The sequence below is a fragment of the Neovison vison genome, chromosome 6 (genome assembly GCF_020171115.1).
Source record: "Neovison vison isolate M4711 chromosome 6, ASM_NN_V1, whole genome shotgun sequence".
Classification (NCBI taxonomy): Eukaryota; Metazoa; Chordata; class Mammalia; order Carnivora; family Mustelidae; genus Neogale; species Neogale vison.
Window position 1 is genome coordinate 119,183,328 of NC_058096.1, and position 13,397 is coordinate 119,196,724.

Here is a 13,397-nt window from a genome sequence, read left to right on the forward strand (position 1 = left end):
ATAAAGGTTATTTCTTTAAGAGCATATTTTTTATGAGAAACTTAAGATTTGTCAAGTCTTATCTTCCTGTCTTGCTGCATGTAATATATCCTTCTTCTGAAATATCCATATTCAGCTACTGTGTTACTTAACAGAATTGGCGCTTGGCCTTTTTCCTCCCTCCCTCTACTGGGGACATTTGCTCTAGGAAGAGTAGGGCCAATCCCTGGTTTTTAGTTATCTGTTCTCATGCTGTACACAGTTAATTTCAAAAATAAATATAAAAGTAAATAACTTTTAGGTTCTTTTTATTAGCCACAGATGCTAAGGAGCGACAACATTGGGTTAGCAGACTTCAGATATGTACACAGCATCACACTGAAGCTATTGGAAAGGTATGTGGATTCGTTTATGATATTAAAGCATAAAAAGGGAAAATCACCCTCCAAAACACCCGTATCTGTGAGCAGTCACTGGCATACTCGCCTTTCCAAGCCCCTGGCAAACACCCGTCCATTTTCTATTTCTATGAGTTTGTCCATTCTGGGTCTCTTCTATAAAGAATCATAGAATGGTTTTTTGTGTCTGGCTTTTTACACTTCTCATAGTTTTTTTCAGAGTTAGAAGCAAATTTTATTAGATACCCAGTTTTACTTGTTCTTTAGTCTTCCATTGACACATAATACTTTGTTCACTCATGTCATTTTATGTATCATTTTATTCCTTTTTTTGGTTAGATGATATTCTGTTGTATGGATACACCACATGTTGTTTATCCATTCATCAGTTGGTGGACATTTGGGTTGTTTCCATTTTGTGGCTATTATGAATAACATTTGTGGCTAGGTTTTTGGGTGAACACATGATTTCACTGAGGTGGAGATTTAGGAGTGGAATTACTGAGTCATCTGGTGGTTCTTTGTTTAACTTTTTTGGGAGCTGCCAAACTGTCTTCCAGAGTAACCGAACCATTTCACATTCCTACCAGCAGTGTATGAGGGTTCCAGTTTTTCCACATCCTCACCACTACCTGCTGATGCCCTTTTCTTTTTAATTGTAATAGGCATCCTGGTATATGTGGTTTTGATTTCATTTCCCTAATGACTAATAAAGTTGAGGATCTTTCCATATGCTTAGTGATCATTTGCATATCCTCTTTGGAATATTTTTTATTTTTTAAGGTGGAGAGGATGGTCTCAATACTTGAAATCTGAGGTTAGAGATCCCTATAAACTAATACCTGGGCAGCATAGTTGAAGGATTCTGTGCCTTGGTGTACCTAGGTGATAGCTTGACTTTTAAAAACAAAGGCGTTTTTTCCCCCATAAGTAAATTTTAAAAAGTTGTTTGTGATTTAGGCCTGCTGCCCAGTCTTTAGGAAGTTAATCACAAAAGCTTTACTCCTGCTGCAAGATTGTAGTCATTGGCAGTGATCAGAAAGTACTAGTTTGTTCCAAAGATACCTGCAGTGAGATTAGAAAATGTATTTTATTGAATATTTTTTTGCTTAAGTCATGGTATTTAAAAATCTGAAATTAGACTTTTCTAGTATTTGTAAAATGTGAAAAAATATTCTCAACAGCACAAACCTATAATCAGTTTTCTAAATAAATTACTACTTTACTGTTGGATGTGTCAAATGTTTAAACTTCGAGTGTTTTAAATTTTAGCGTTTTTCAGAAATGTTCTTGTAGTCAATTCTGAGGTTAATTTATTTTTTTAAACTGTTCATGTGTAGGCCTAAAGTATATATATAATAGGTAAGGGTTAGCCAGAATTTCGGAAAACAAATGATTTTCTTTGTCTGACAGAATAATCCTCCTCTGAAATCACGAAGCTTTTCACTTGCATCTAGTGGTAATTCTCCTATATCCCAGAGGAGACCAAGTCAAAATGCCATTTCTTTTTTTAATGTTGGACATTCCAAACTACAATCAGTGAACAAAAGAGCTAACTTACCTCCAGACCATCTTGTGGAAGTCAGAGAAGTAAGTATGAATTGAAGTCAAATTAAAATGCCAAAATGATCTAACTTGCTTGGTTTTATCACAAAAAAATTAGAAATCCCGTTTGTGTCTTCTGGGGCCTGAAATGTTTTCGGTTTACTATGCTGAGACAATTTCAAGTCACAGAAATTCCCTGGTTATATGTTATGTCCTCAGTTACTTTTCTGTGGTGTCCTAAGTTTCCTTGGTACATTCTCATTTTTCAGTCTGTATCTTGCATTTCTCAAGTAAAAGTACAGATTCTTTTGATGGAACATTTATGAGCAAATTTTAAGCCTGTTGGAAGACTATGTGGCCAAACAAGTAATTAAAAAAAAAAAAAAACTTATATAGACAATTTCAAACACACAAAAATAGAATAGTTAAATCCTTGATGTTTCCTTATCTCACCATTTCCCTGTTTCTTTTCAGACTGAGTACTAAATACTAGTTAATAAAGATTGTAGTTATTAGGTCCTAAATATTCCTAAGTTAAATTTGGTAGAGCTAATAGATACCTATGTAGTGAGTAGCCCCACACAGGTATGTGATTGGAAAGTAGAGGAATATTTTAATTGCCTTTAAGATAATTGTGGTTATTCTTCTTTGGTGCTGCATGAAAACTTAACAGTAATAGTTTTGTAAATGTTAGATGTAGTGTGGAATCTGATATATATCCATGAACTTTTCATGTTCTGTTACATGAAAATCTATTGTCTGTCTTGCACTTGAAACTTATCTTTAACCTATGCATGATTTTGTAACAACATGCATTAGTCATTGGAAAATATCATCTCCCAGAGTTAGGCCTCTCTTGCAGATGTTGATCTGTTTTATCATGCAGCCTTGAAAATTCCCATTCATTAATGACCTCACCAATCTCATTAGAAAAGGCTTTCAGTGTTGGGAAGTAATCAAGCTTATGGTAACAGATAAAGGTGTTCCAAAGTTCTTTTCATTTTAAAGCTCAGATTTTATAATTGGCAGTTAATACCGTGGGATTTTTTTGAAGTGACAGGCTTGTTTTTTTTTATTTTGGGGATGTCACCACATACCTCCAAGTCTGATAATCTACAGTTGCTGACAGTCATTCTGTAAAGGAAAAACACTCCTATGTTTCTCCTTTGCTCTGCTATAACACTCTACAATTCGTAATCTGGTCACCAACTGTTGAGGTGACCAAGCAACTCTCTATTTCTCTGTGGACACCAGCTGCGTGTCCTGCAATTTAATTCAGTTTCAACACTGTCTGCCTGAGATCATGTCAGATGCCACAAGACTGTCCCCATTTTAGACACAAATTGCAAGTTGATGTTGTCACCTGTGCCTCTGACCAACCTGCTATAAAGAACTCGGGAACAGACAGATGTAAGAGTTGCATAAGGCCCGATGGAGTGGTGGGGGGAAAGCATGGAGCTTCCATGCCCTTTCTGGTTATACCAACCTCCTGGTACTCCCAAGTGTTCACCAACCAGAAGCTCTGAACCTCTTCTTTTGGGGTTTTTATGGAGGCTTCATTAGGTAGGCATAATTGCCTGAATCATTGCCTTTGGTGATTAATTTATCCTCCAGCCCCGTCTCCTCTCTAGAGGTTGGCAGGTGCAATTAAACACACATCTGTTGGTTACATATCTAAAGATGTAATTGTTCAATCATGTATTATAAATTATTTAACTTTGTATATTTAACTCTAGTAAATACTGCCCAGCTGTTGGCAAGAGTGGTTGTACTATTCATAAATTTGGATTATTGGAAGTTAGTCCTAACATTTGTACCCAAAATACTTTACACACACAAAGCACACACTTATATGCATGCATACATGTGTACATATAGATATCTTTATATCCACACTTTTCATTTAGAAACCTTTTTTTTTTTTCTGATAAAGATGAATGTTTGTTCCATTGCTATAACATGTGTTTTCAGGGACTATTTCAAGTACTACACACTTGATTTGTTTGGTAGGATATTTGCGTCTCTCTTTCACTAGCCCACTGATGAACTGTGTTAAAATTCATCTGGTACAGTGCCTCTGAAAGCTGAAAGAGTCTCTCCATTATAGATGTTCTGTGTGAATTATAATAGTGTCTAAAAGATAGGTAATCTGAGAACTGCCTGCTCACAATTGAATAATCATAATAAATTCAGTTTTCATTTTAAAATACTGAATTGCTTATCAAGCATTGTTATTCTATTGCTCCCTTAGGAAAAGTGGACAGAGCTCTTGATCAAAGCAGAGTGTATTAAACTCTTTTTAACCTGAAAGTTTATATCCAGTACTTGCTTCATGATCAGGCTAATGGGGCAAGAAAGTTAGATTAGAGAAAAGAAAGCAGGAAAACCATTGTGTTCTCAATGTAGGTTCAAACTGAGCCTGACCAGAGGTGCTGAGAAGAAGGAGGTTAAGAACCCAGATTGGGAACTAATTTCACTTTGTAATGAAATATTTAATGCTGCTATTGAAGATGATCCAGAATGTTTTTAGTGACTTGTACAAATGTATACTGTTAATAAAAGGTTTGTCAAGGCTTTTGAGCTTTGTTGCTTCTGAAGAAAAAGTACAGCTGCCAAAGATTACCATCTTTTGCACAATTGATAAGCACTATTAAATGTGCTCATTGAGAATAGCCAAATGTAAAATAGATTCCTAAGCCTAATATATCCTTAAAATGGCTCAGAAGCTGAATATGGTAATTAAAATGGAAACTGTATGTATACATGATACACAGACATCATGAGTAGGACACATGGAACTGTTGTTTTCTTTAGATGATGTCTCATGCTGAAGGACAACAGAGAGACTTAATTAGGCGAATTGAATGCCTTCCTGCTTCTGGCCATCTTAGTTCCTTGGACCAGGATCTCTTAATGCTCAAGGCTACTTCCATGGCAACTATGAACTGCTTAAATGACTGCTTTCATATTCTCCAGTTGCAGCATGCATCACATCAGAAGGGCTCACTGTCTTCAGGTAAGTTATAAATAAAAAGTAAGACTTAACATTAAGGGCCAAAACAAGGAAAGATGTGTTTGTTGTAATTCTAACTCCTAAAAAATCTTAATAAAAAGAAAAAGAAAAACAATGAGCCTCTTGATTTTTAATTATCACGTTAATGTTAAAGTCTTATTGTGCCTTTTTTCAAATCTAAACTGATTTTTGGCCTAACGTTTAATATAATCGAATTTGGAGACCTCAGTTCTACATGTCGAAAACTGAACTCAAAATCTACATCTAGTACATTTCTGCTAAAATCGGTTGCATCGTTATTCATCCAGTGGACCTTAATAAAAATATTGGACCATTTCTTAACTTTTGGTTTAGTCAACTGTTCTTTATATCCATATTGAGCCAGAGATATTCAAGTCTGTCAGTCACTTTTCAGTTTGAAAAATAAGGTATACAGTTAATACTTGAGAGCACTTAAATTTGTTGAAAATAATCTACTGGGGAAAATAAAGTTACTGCATGTGAGGACAAATATGAGTTTTTCTTTCTGTTTTTTTTTTTTTTTTAAGATTTTATTTACTTATTTGACAGACAGAGATCACAAGTAGGCAGAGAGGCAGGCGCAGAGAGAGGAGGAAGCAGGCTCCCTGCTGAGCAGAGAGCCCGATGCGGGACTCGATCCCAGGACCCTGGGATCATGACCCGAGCCGAAGGCAGAGGCTTTAACCCACTAAGCCACCTAGGCACCCTGAGTTTTTCTTTTTAATGGGATGAATAAACTCTTGTTTTTCTTCATTGAGATACAGTTGACACAATATTGTGTAAGTTGAAGGTGTACAGCCTGTTGATTTCATACATATACATGTTGCAACATGATTACCAAAGCTAACACTTCAGTCTTGTCACATAATTATCACTTTTTTGTGGCAAGAATATTAGGATCTAGTCTCTTAACAACTTGAGAGTATATATTACAGTATTGTTGACTATATCACAATGGTGTGCATTAGATTTCCAGAATTTGTTCATCTTCTACTTGCAAGTTTGTACCCTTTAATATTAAGATCTCCTCGATTCTCCCATCCCTATTATTTTTTGTTTCTTAAGAATTTTTTAAAGGTTTTATTTATTCATTTAACAGTGAGGGAGAATACAAGCACAGAGAGCAGCAGGCAGAGTGCGAGGGAGAAGCAAGCTCTCTCCTGAGCCAGGAGCCAGATGTAGGACTCAATCCCAGGACTCTGGGATCACGACCTGAGCCAAAAGCAACCGCTTAACAAACTGAGCCACCCAGGTATCCCCATCCCCATTGTTTTAATAGTTCACAACAATTCATTGTTCTCTTACCCAATTAATTCCCCTTGTGAAAGAAATTTTAGAAAGATACTGAGCCTCTGCCCAGGAAAAAGTTTATCGTAGTCAGATCTTTTTTTTTTTTTTTTTTTTTTTAAGATTTTATTGATTGATTTTAGAGAGTGTGTGCACTTGTGCAAGCAGTGAGGGAGGTGGAAAGAATCCCAAGCAGACTCATGGGGCTTGATCTCACCACCCTGAGATCCTGATCTGAGCCAAAAACAAGAGTTGGACCCTCAGTGGACTGAGCCACCCAGGCACCCCTACCATAGGCAGATCTGAGTTGATAAAGTATGGCTTCTATCCTCATGTATGCCTACCTAAATCAATATTTCAAGCTAATAAACTATGTTTAATATCAATTATAGGTATAGGCTAGTAAGCTGTGTATGTTTCCTGTAAGGAACTCATAGTCTACTTTGGAATGAACATGTAAATACTTAACTGTAATATGGAAAGTGGTGTTTACAATGGGAACAAAGTACTTTGAGAGAATACATGAATGGACCAATACTTCTGAAAAAGGTCTGGGAAAGGCCTTGAAAAGCTGCAAAAAGCTTAGGGGTAGAGAGAGGGGAGAGGGTGTTCAGAAGAGATGGACCAGCATAAAAGCATACACCTGGGCTGCCTGGGTGGCTGAGCTGGTTAAGTGTCTGACTCTTGATCTCAGCTGCTGTCTTAATCTCAGGGTTGTTAGTTCAAGCTCCATACTGGGCTCCATCTGGGCATGGAGCCTACTTAAAAAACTAAAGCAACACACATTCATAAAAAATTTAGGAACAATTATACAGTTGCAAAAAGAAAGAAATCGTGCACTGTCCTACCAACCAGAAATTGCCACTGTTAACTAACACATACCCCACCAGATTTTCTTTCCTTCTTAGTTTTTGTTTGTTTTACCCCATAGTTACTAGAAAATATATATTTTTATCTTATACTTTCTTTTAAAGATTTTATTTATTTATTTGACAGATAAAGATCACAAAGAGGCAGAGGCAGGCAGAGAGAGAGAGAGGAGGGAGCAGGCTCCCCACTGAGCAGAGCGCCTGATGCGGGGCTCGATCCCAGGATCCTGAGATCATGACCTGAGCCAAAGGCAGAGGCTTTAATCCACTGAGCCCCCAGGCGCCCTATCTTACACTTTTTAACGTAATATCAAGAATATTTTCCAGTTTGTGTTCTACTTTTGATAAATAGATTTTTTGTTGGCTGCATTACATTCCTTTGAAGGATAGTTCTTTGGTTTACTTAACTCTTCTCCTATGTTGAACATTGGATAAGTTACCTTGAGCTGTGAAATTTGGTTTAATTCTAGTGTTCATAATAATAATGTTGTCAGGAAAATGATAGTTTGTTTTCAGTTGATGCTGCTTAATTTTTACAAAGCACATCAGCTAGCACAGTGCTAGATGCTAGATGCTTAATACTTGATTAATTAAATGTGTATAATTGTTTTAATTCTTAGAAATTTCATTTGTGTAGCTTAATACACAATTATATTTTTAAATGATTGCTCCATGATTAGTGAAGCATGTACAATATAAATTTGCATTTTTTTAGTTAAAAAATGCAGTAGACTTAAACTCTGTAGAAGTGTTTAAAGTAAAAGTTGTTCTCCCTTGTTACTATGTTTTAGAGCATGGATATTTGGTGGAATTGATTAACCGGTATTGGTGTTTCTTACATAAGTGGTCATTTTCCAAATTAGATCTGTAGAAATTTATTCATCAGTCACTTGAGAATAAAAATATAACCGTGAAAAGAAAAACTGAGTTACCTTTTCACTGAAATTTGGAGATGATACAAGAAATGAAATCTAAGTTTAAATTAGTGCTCGGTCCCATAAGGTCTTAATGTGTGTCATCCAAGGATCATTGATTTGGAGGGGTCCTGAGAGACCAGATGATCTGTTTGATAAAGAGTGTTGTGGTTTCCAGTCAATTGAGCAGTCTCTCAAAACAGATCTCGTAAGAGTTAAACATTTTAAGGTAGGAGCAAAACATTTTCATTTCTTTGGAATTTTGAAACTGGCCTCTTAAACCTCCCCAGGGCATTTCCTGAGAGACTGGCCTGAGTGGCAAGGCAGGAGGCTCTGGTAGCCTGGTAGGTGCTTAGTAATTTACTCCACTGAAGTCTGGCATTTCAGTATAGATCGAGTAAATTACCTACTCTTTGTAATTTTTGCTGTAGTGGTGTGAGCATCCCTTATTGTAGTACTGTAATAATCAGGCTTCTGTGAAACCTAGATCAGCCTCTGAAATCAAATGGAAACATTTTCCATTATTGATTAGGCATAGAATCCACTTTGTTAAACTAGTTGAGGGTAATAAGAGACATTTGAGTCATTAACTGAGAAGATGACAGGTCTCTAAATGTGACCACTTCTTTCACTAGGTCAGCTATTATTTATTCAGTAGAAAAGCCTTTCAGTTTAAAAGTATATGGACTTTCTTTATTGGATTAAAAAACAAGAGGAAGGGGGGCGCCTGGGTGGCTCAGTGGGTTAAGCCACTGCCTTCGGCTCAGGTCATGATCCCAGGGTCCTGGGATCGAGTCCCGCATCGGGCTCTCTGCTCAGCAGGGAGCCTGCTTCCTCCTCTCTCTCTCTGCCTGCCTCTCTGCCTACTTGTGATATCTCTCTGTCAAGTAAATAAATAAATTCTTAAAAAATAAAATAAAAAACAAAAGGAAGGGACTTGTATTTGCAGTACTTAACGTTAGATCAAGGTAACCACCTTGAATGGTTAGAAAATTGCTACTGAGAATAAGGTTCAGTCCCAAAAGGAAGAAGATTTTGCCGTTTCAAATTCCCAGGCTCCTTCTGTAATTCTGACTCCCTAAAGCCTAATTGCATGTTTTTTGATCATTAGGGAGAGGGACAGTGTTTTTTACAGAAAGGGTAGCAAATCAGCTATTCAGGGCAGGAATACATTATGACTTACAGATTTCCCAGAAGACGTTCAGTCCCATTCAGGGTTGATTTTTTTTTAAAAGGTATCTGATTTCAAGTTGCAAGTTGCTGTGTTGTAAAATACCCAATCATCGTGCTCATGCTAATGAGATACAGGTGGCTGCTTTGCAGAGTCTCTTAGCAGGTTGAATTGCTTTTAGTCTTGTGGGCTCAAAACAAAATTGTTTAATAAAATCCACATCTGCTGAACTTTCCAGATTATGAGCAAGTTTCAGCGAAAGTTTTCTCTTACTTCATCAGGAACGACAATCGAGTGGTTAGAACCAAAGATACCTTTATCAAACCACTATAAAAATGGAGCTGACCAGCCTTTTGCAACTGAGCAAAGTAAACCAGTGGCAGTCCCTGAAGAGCAGTGTGTTGAAGAATCTGGACCATTAGCAAGGGTACGGTAATGTGAAAATACGGTTTTGATATAAAACTAGGACTCACTAAAAAGGTTCGGTTCTCTTTTCGTTGTCAGTGCATGCTAGTCATCCTAACACCAGCACGACATTCTTGAGACTGTAGACATTGTTTTTCTAATTTAAACAGTACTTGTTTTAGAAGAGATCTGTTGTATACTTGTACATGTGTGTTTTGCAGGTTAAGTTATGTGCCTTTTTTAGTTTGGGCTCACTTTTGCTTGATAAAACTGTATTTAAAAGTTGCAGTTCACATTATTTTTATTTTTCTAGAGAGTTAACTTACCTAATATAAGATTATTTGCACAGTATTTCTCTCTCACATTTCTTCTTAAATCTTAACATTATTAGATACTTAACTATTAAATTTACAAGTTTAAAAATTTACTATTAAGTCTTTTTTGTTTTAAGTTCTTTCCCAAACCAGTTTTTTTTTTGGTGTTACCCCAATTAGCATGGTCTCAGGGTTTTATTTTTTTGTAGTATTATTTATTCCACATTTCTCAGAAGCTAAGCAATGTCTTATTCTAGTCATAGTTCCACCACTGTAAAAAATTATATTGATCTTTTGCCTTTTGTGTTATTTTTTAATGATAATCATAATTACATAGATAGTTATATTTTAAGCTCTTTTTACTCGGTACTTCTTATAAGCATTATGTCTGGCCCATATAATTAATAATTATATTAATAAATTAAAACTCTAAATGTTGAAGTAAGCTATTAAATATCTAGGCTCTTTGTTATTTTCTGTTACTATAAATAACACTATGTCATCTTGTTTACTTTTTTTTTTCTCCTCTTACTTTGGATTATTTCTTTAGGTTATAGTCCCAAGTAGAATTACTGAGTCAAGAGTAACAATGCACAGGTTATGGTTATTTATATATTAGCAGATTACTTTTTTTTTTTTTTTTAAGATTTTATTTATTTGAGAGAGAACACACACATAAGCAGGGGGAGGGGCAGAGAGAGAGGGACTGTCGGACTCCCCACTGAGCAGGAAGCCCAATCTGGGGCTTGATCCCAGGACTCTGGGATCATGGCCTGAGCCGAAGGCAGACACTTAACCTACTAAGCCACCCAGGTGTCCCATTAGCAAATTACTTCTTAAAAGTCATCTTGGTCGGTTGAACATCTGACTCTTGATTTCATCTCAGGTCATGATCTCAGGGATATGAGATCAAGTCCCCTGCTGGGCTTTGTGCTTAGCTGGGAGTCTACTTGAGATTTTTCTCTCTCCCTCTCTGCCCCCCAGATAAATAAATAAATCTTAAAAAATAAAAGAAAGAAAGAAGGAAGAAAAAGAAGTAGTACGTGGCACTGAGACTTCCAAAACTGGCCAAGACCTTGGCTTAATGAGGCAGACAATGGCAGCAGTATGGATAGGAGAGAAGGAAAAAAAAAAATACTAAATGCTTTTTTTTTTTTCCCTGTAACTTCTTGACCAGCTCATTTCTAGAGTCCAACAGTATTTATTAAGATGTCCAGTGTATGAGAAGTCCAATGTTAGGAATTAGAGGAGACACAAAAACTTGAAGACTTAGTTCTTTCACTAGAGAGACTTACTAATCTGCCTGGAGTCACAATTACATATACACGGAGACAATGAGAGGATAACATGAAGTAGTATTTTTTTTTTTTTTCATCTTAATTGACATGGTTTAGGCTGTTGGGATATGGCCTTCAGAGAAAGAAAGAAGGAAAGATGTATTGAGTAGAGTGGAAGAGGAGTGCTTTGGAGAGAAAGTGGAATTGGAATCAGGCTTTGAAAGAGCACAGGATTTGAAGAGAAGAAGAGTAGTAGGATAATGTTGATGGAGGAATAGTAGGAGCAGGGATATGAAGGTTTATTGTGAAAACTTGCCTGATGGTTTTTAAACCCGGGTCCTGTCGTTTACTAACATGTGGATCAATAATTAACCACTTAGTTTCAATTTTCTCATCTGTAAAGCAGGGATAATAATGGCTTATAAGATTGTTATGAACAAAAAGTGAATATAGCAGAGCACCTGGATTATGGAAAATTATCATAGGGTTATTGGATTTTACAAATCCAGATGACCATTCATGCTGCATTCTCTGGGGAGTGATAATCCCAGAGCCACCACTCATAAAATACAACGTAAACTGTGCCTCTAAGGAGCATAAAATCATACAGAAGAATTTAATCTTATGTAATAGATGATAGAATCATGAGCATGGGTTATGTTTAAGAAGATTGGTATATGATATGACCTAGAATTGAAGTGTTGATAGAAGTCTATGGAGGTAGAAATGAAGACAAATGAATAGGTAATATGCATTTCAAATGAAAATCAGTTGGACTTGTGATTGGTTGTAGGATTGGATGAAAGATAATTCCCAAGTTTGTGAACCTAAATGATTAGGTAAAATTGTGGTGTCAGTCACAAAGTTAGGAAAATTAGGAGGAAAGAGCCTTTTGAGAGAAAAGATTTGATATGGTTTATGAACGTGTTGACTTCTTTTAAAAGATTTTATTTATTTATTTGACAGAGAGAGAGAGACAGCGACAGCAGGAACACAAGCAGGGGGAGTGGGAGAGGGAAAGCAGGCCTCCCGCCAAGCATGGAGCCCGATGCGGGGTTTGTCCCAGGAACGTGGGATCATGACCTGAGCTGAAGGCATTCGCTTAAGACTGAGCCACCCAGGCACCCCAACATGTTTACTTTTTAAAGATTGTATTTTTAAGTAATCTTTCTACCCAGTGTGGAGCTCAAACTCACAACCCCAAGATTAAGAGTCAGACGCTCTGCCAACTGAGCCAGCCAAGAGCCCCTGAACATGCTGAATTTTATGTTGAGAGGAGGATATATGATTGTAAACATGGCTCATGTTTACAATGGGTTGGGCCTCTGCCTTCGGCTCAGGTAGTGGTCTCGGGATCCTAGGATTGAGCCCCGCGTTGGGTTCTCTGCTCAGTGGGGAGCCTGCTTCCCCCCAACTCTCTGCCTGCCTCTCTGCCTACTTACGATCTCTCTGTCAAATACATTTAAAAAAAAACTTTTTTTTTTTAAAAAAGCAATTAGAAATAATGAAACCTAAGTTTTAGAGAGCGATCAGGATAAGAGATGCAATTTGCAAGTGAAAGTTACAAACTGTAAGTTATACACTTGAACATCTTCACTCTTCTCAATGAGAATACAAGGGATGTTGGGGGTTAGAGAGATGTAAGTTAAAGTGGGACACAGAGATGGGAAGGCGAAGAACATTGTTATATTTCCAAATTATTTACTTATTTATTCGAGAGGGAAAGTATGAGGTGGGCGATGTCAAAAGGAGATGCAGATTTCCAGCAGAGCAGGGAGCCCCATGCGGAACTTGAACCCAGAACTCCTGGGATGATGACCTGAGCCAAAGGCAGACACTTAACTGAATGAGCCACCCAGGCGCCCTCCAAATCTTGAAATAGTGAGTAGACCAGATATATCACTGAGTGTAAGTAGAAAGAAATAAATGCACAGGTACTATTTTTAATTACACAAACACTACACTCAGGCATATGAGAATAGACCTGGATTTTCTAAAAATACCATACATGCCTTCTTGAAATATGAGTGTTAATGTAAGCTGGAGACAGATACCTAGTAGGGGAGATTTTGTTGCCAGGTGATGGAAAAAGTAAATCCTAGTAAGGCTAGAACGAAGCCCACAGTTCCTTTGTGCCCAAGTCAGAAATCAGAAAGATAAAGATGAGGTTAGTATGAATTTGGTGGAATACTGGGGTTTTGCTT

At 37.0% G+C, this 13,397-nt stretch overlaps 1 protein-coding gene across 1 annotated transcript in view; it reads left to right on the plus strand.

Moving 5' to 3' along the window:
• OSBPL11 (oxysterol binding protein like 11) overlaps positions 1–13,397 on the plus strand; it is a 100,790-nt gene that overhangs the window by 47,015 nt on the left and 40,378 nt on the right. Inside the window, exons 4-7 of the mRNA XM_044252140.1 lie at positions 295–374; positions 1,791–1,967; positions 4,737–4,938; positions 9,479–9,624. Of these exons, the coding sequence (XP_044108075.1) occupies positions 295–374; positions 1,791–1,967; positions 4,737–4,938; positions 9,479–9,624 (605 nt within the window). The remainder of the gene's footprint in view (positions 1–294; positions 375–1,790; positions 1,968–4,736; positions 4,939–9,478; positions 9,625–13,397) is intronic.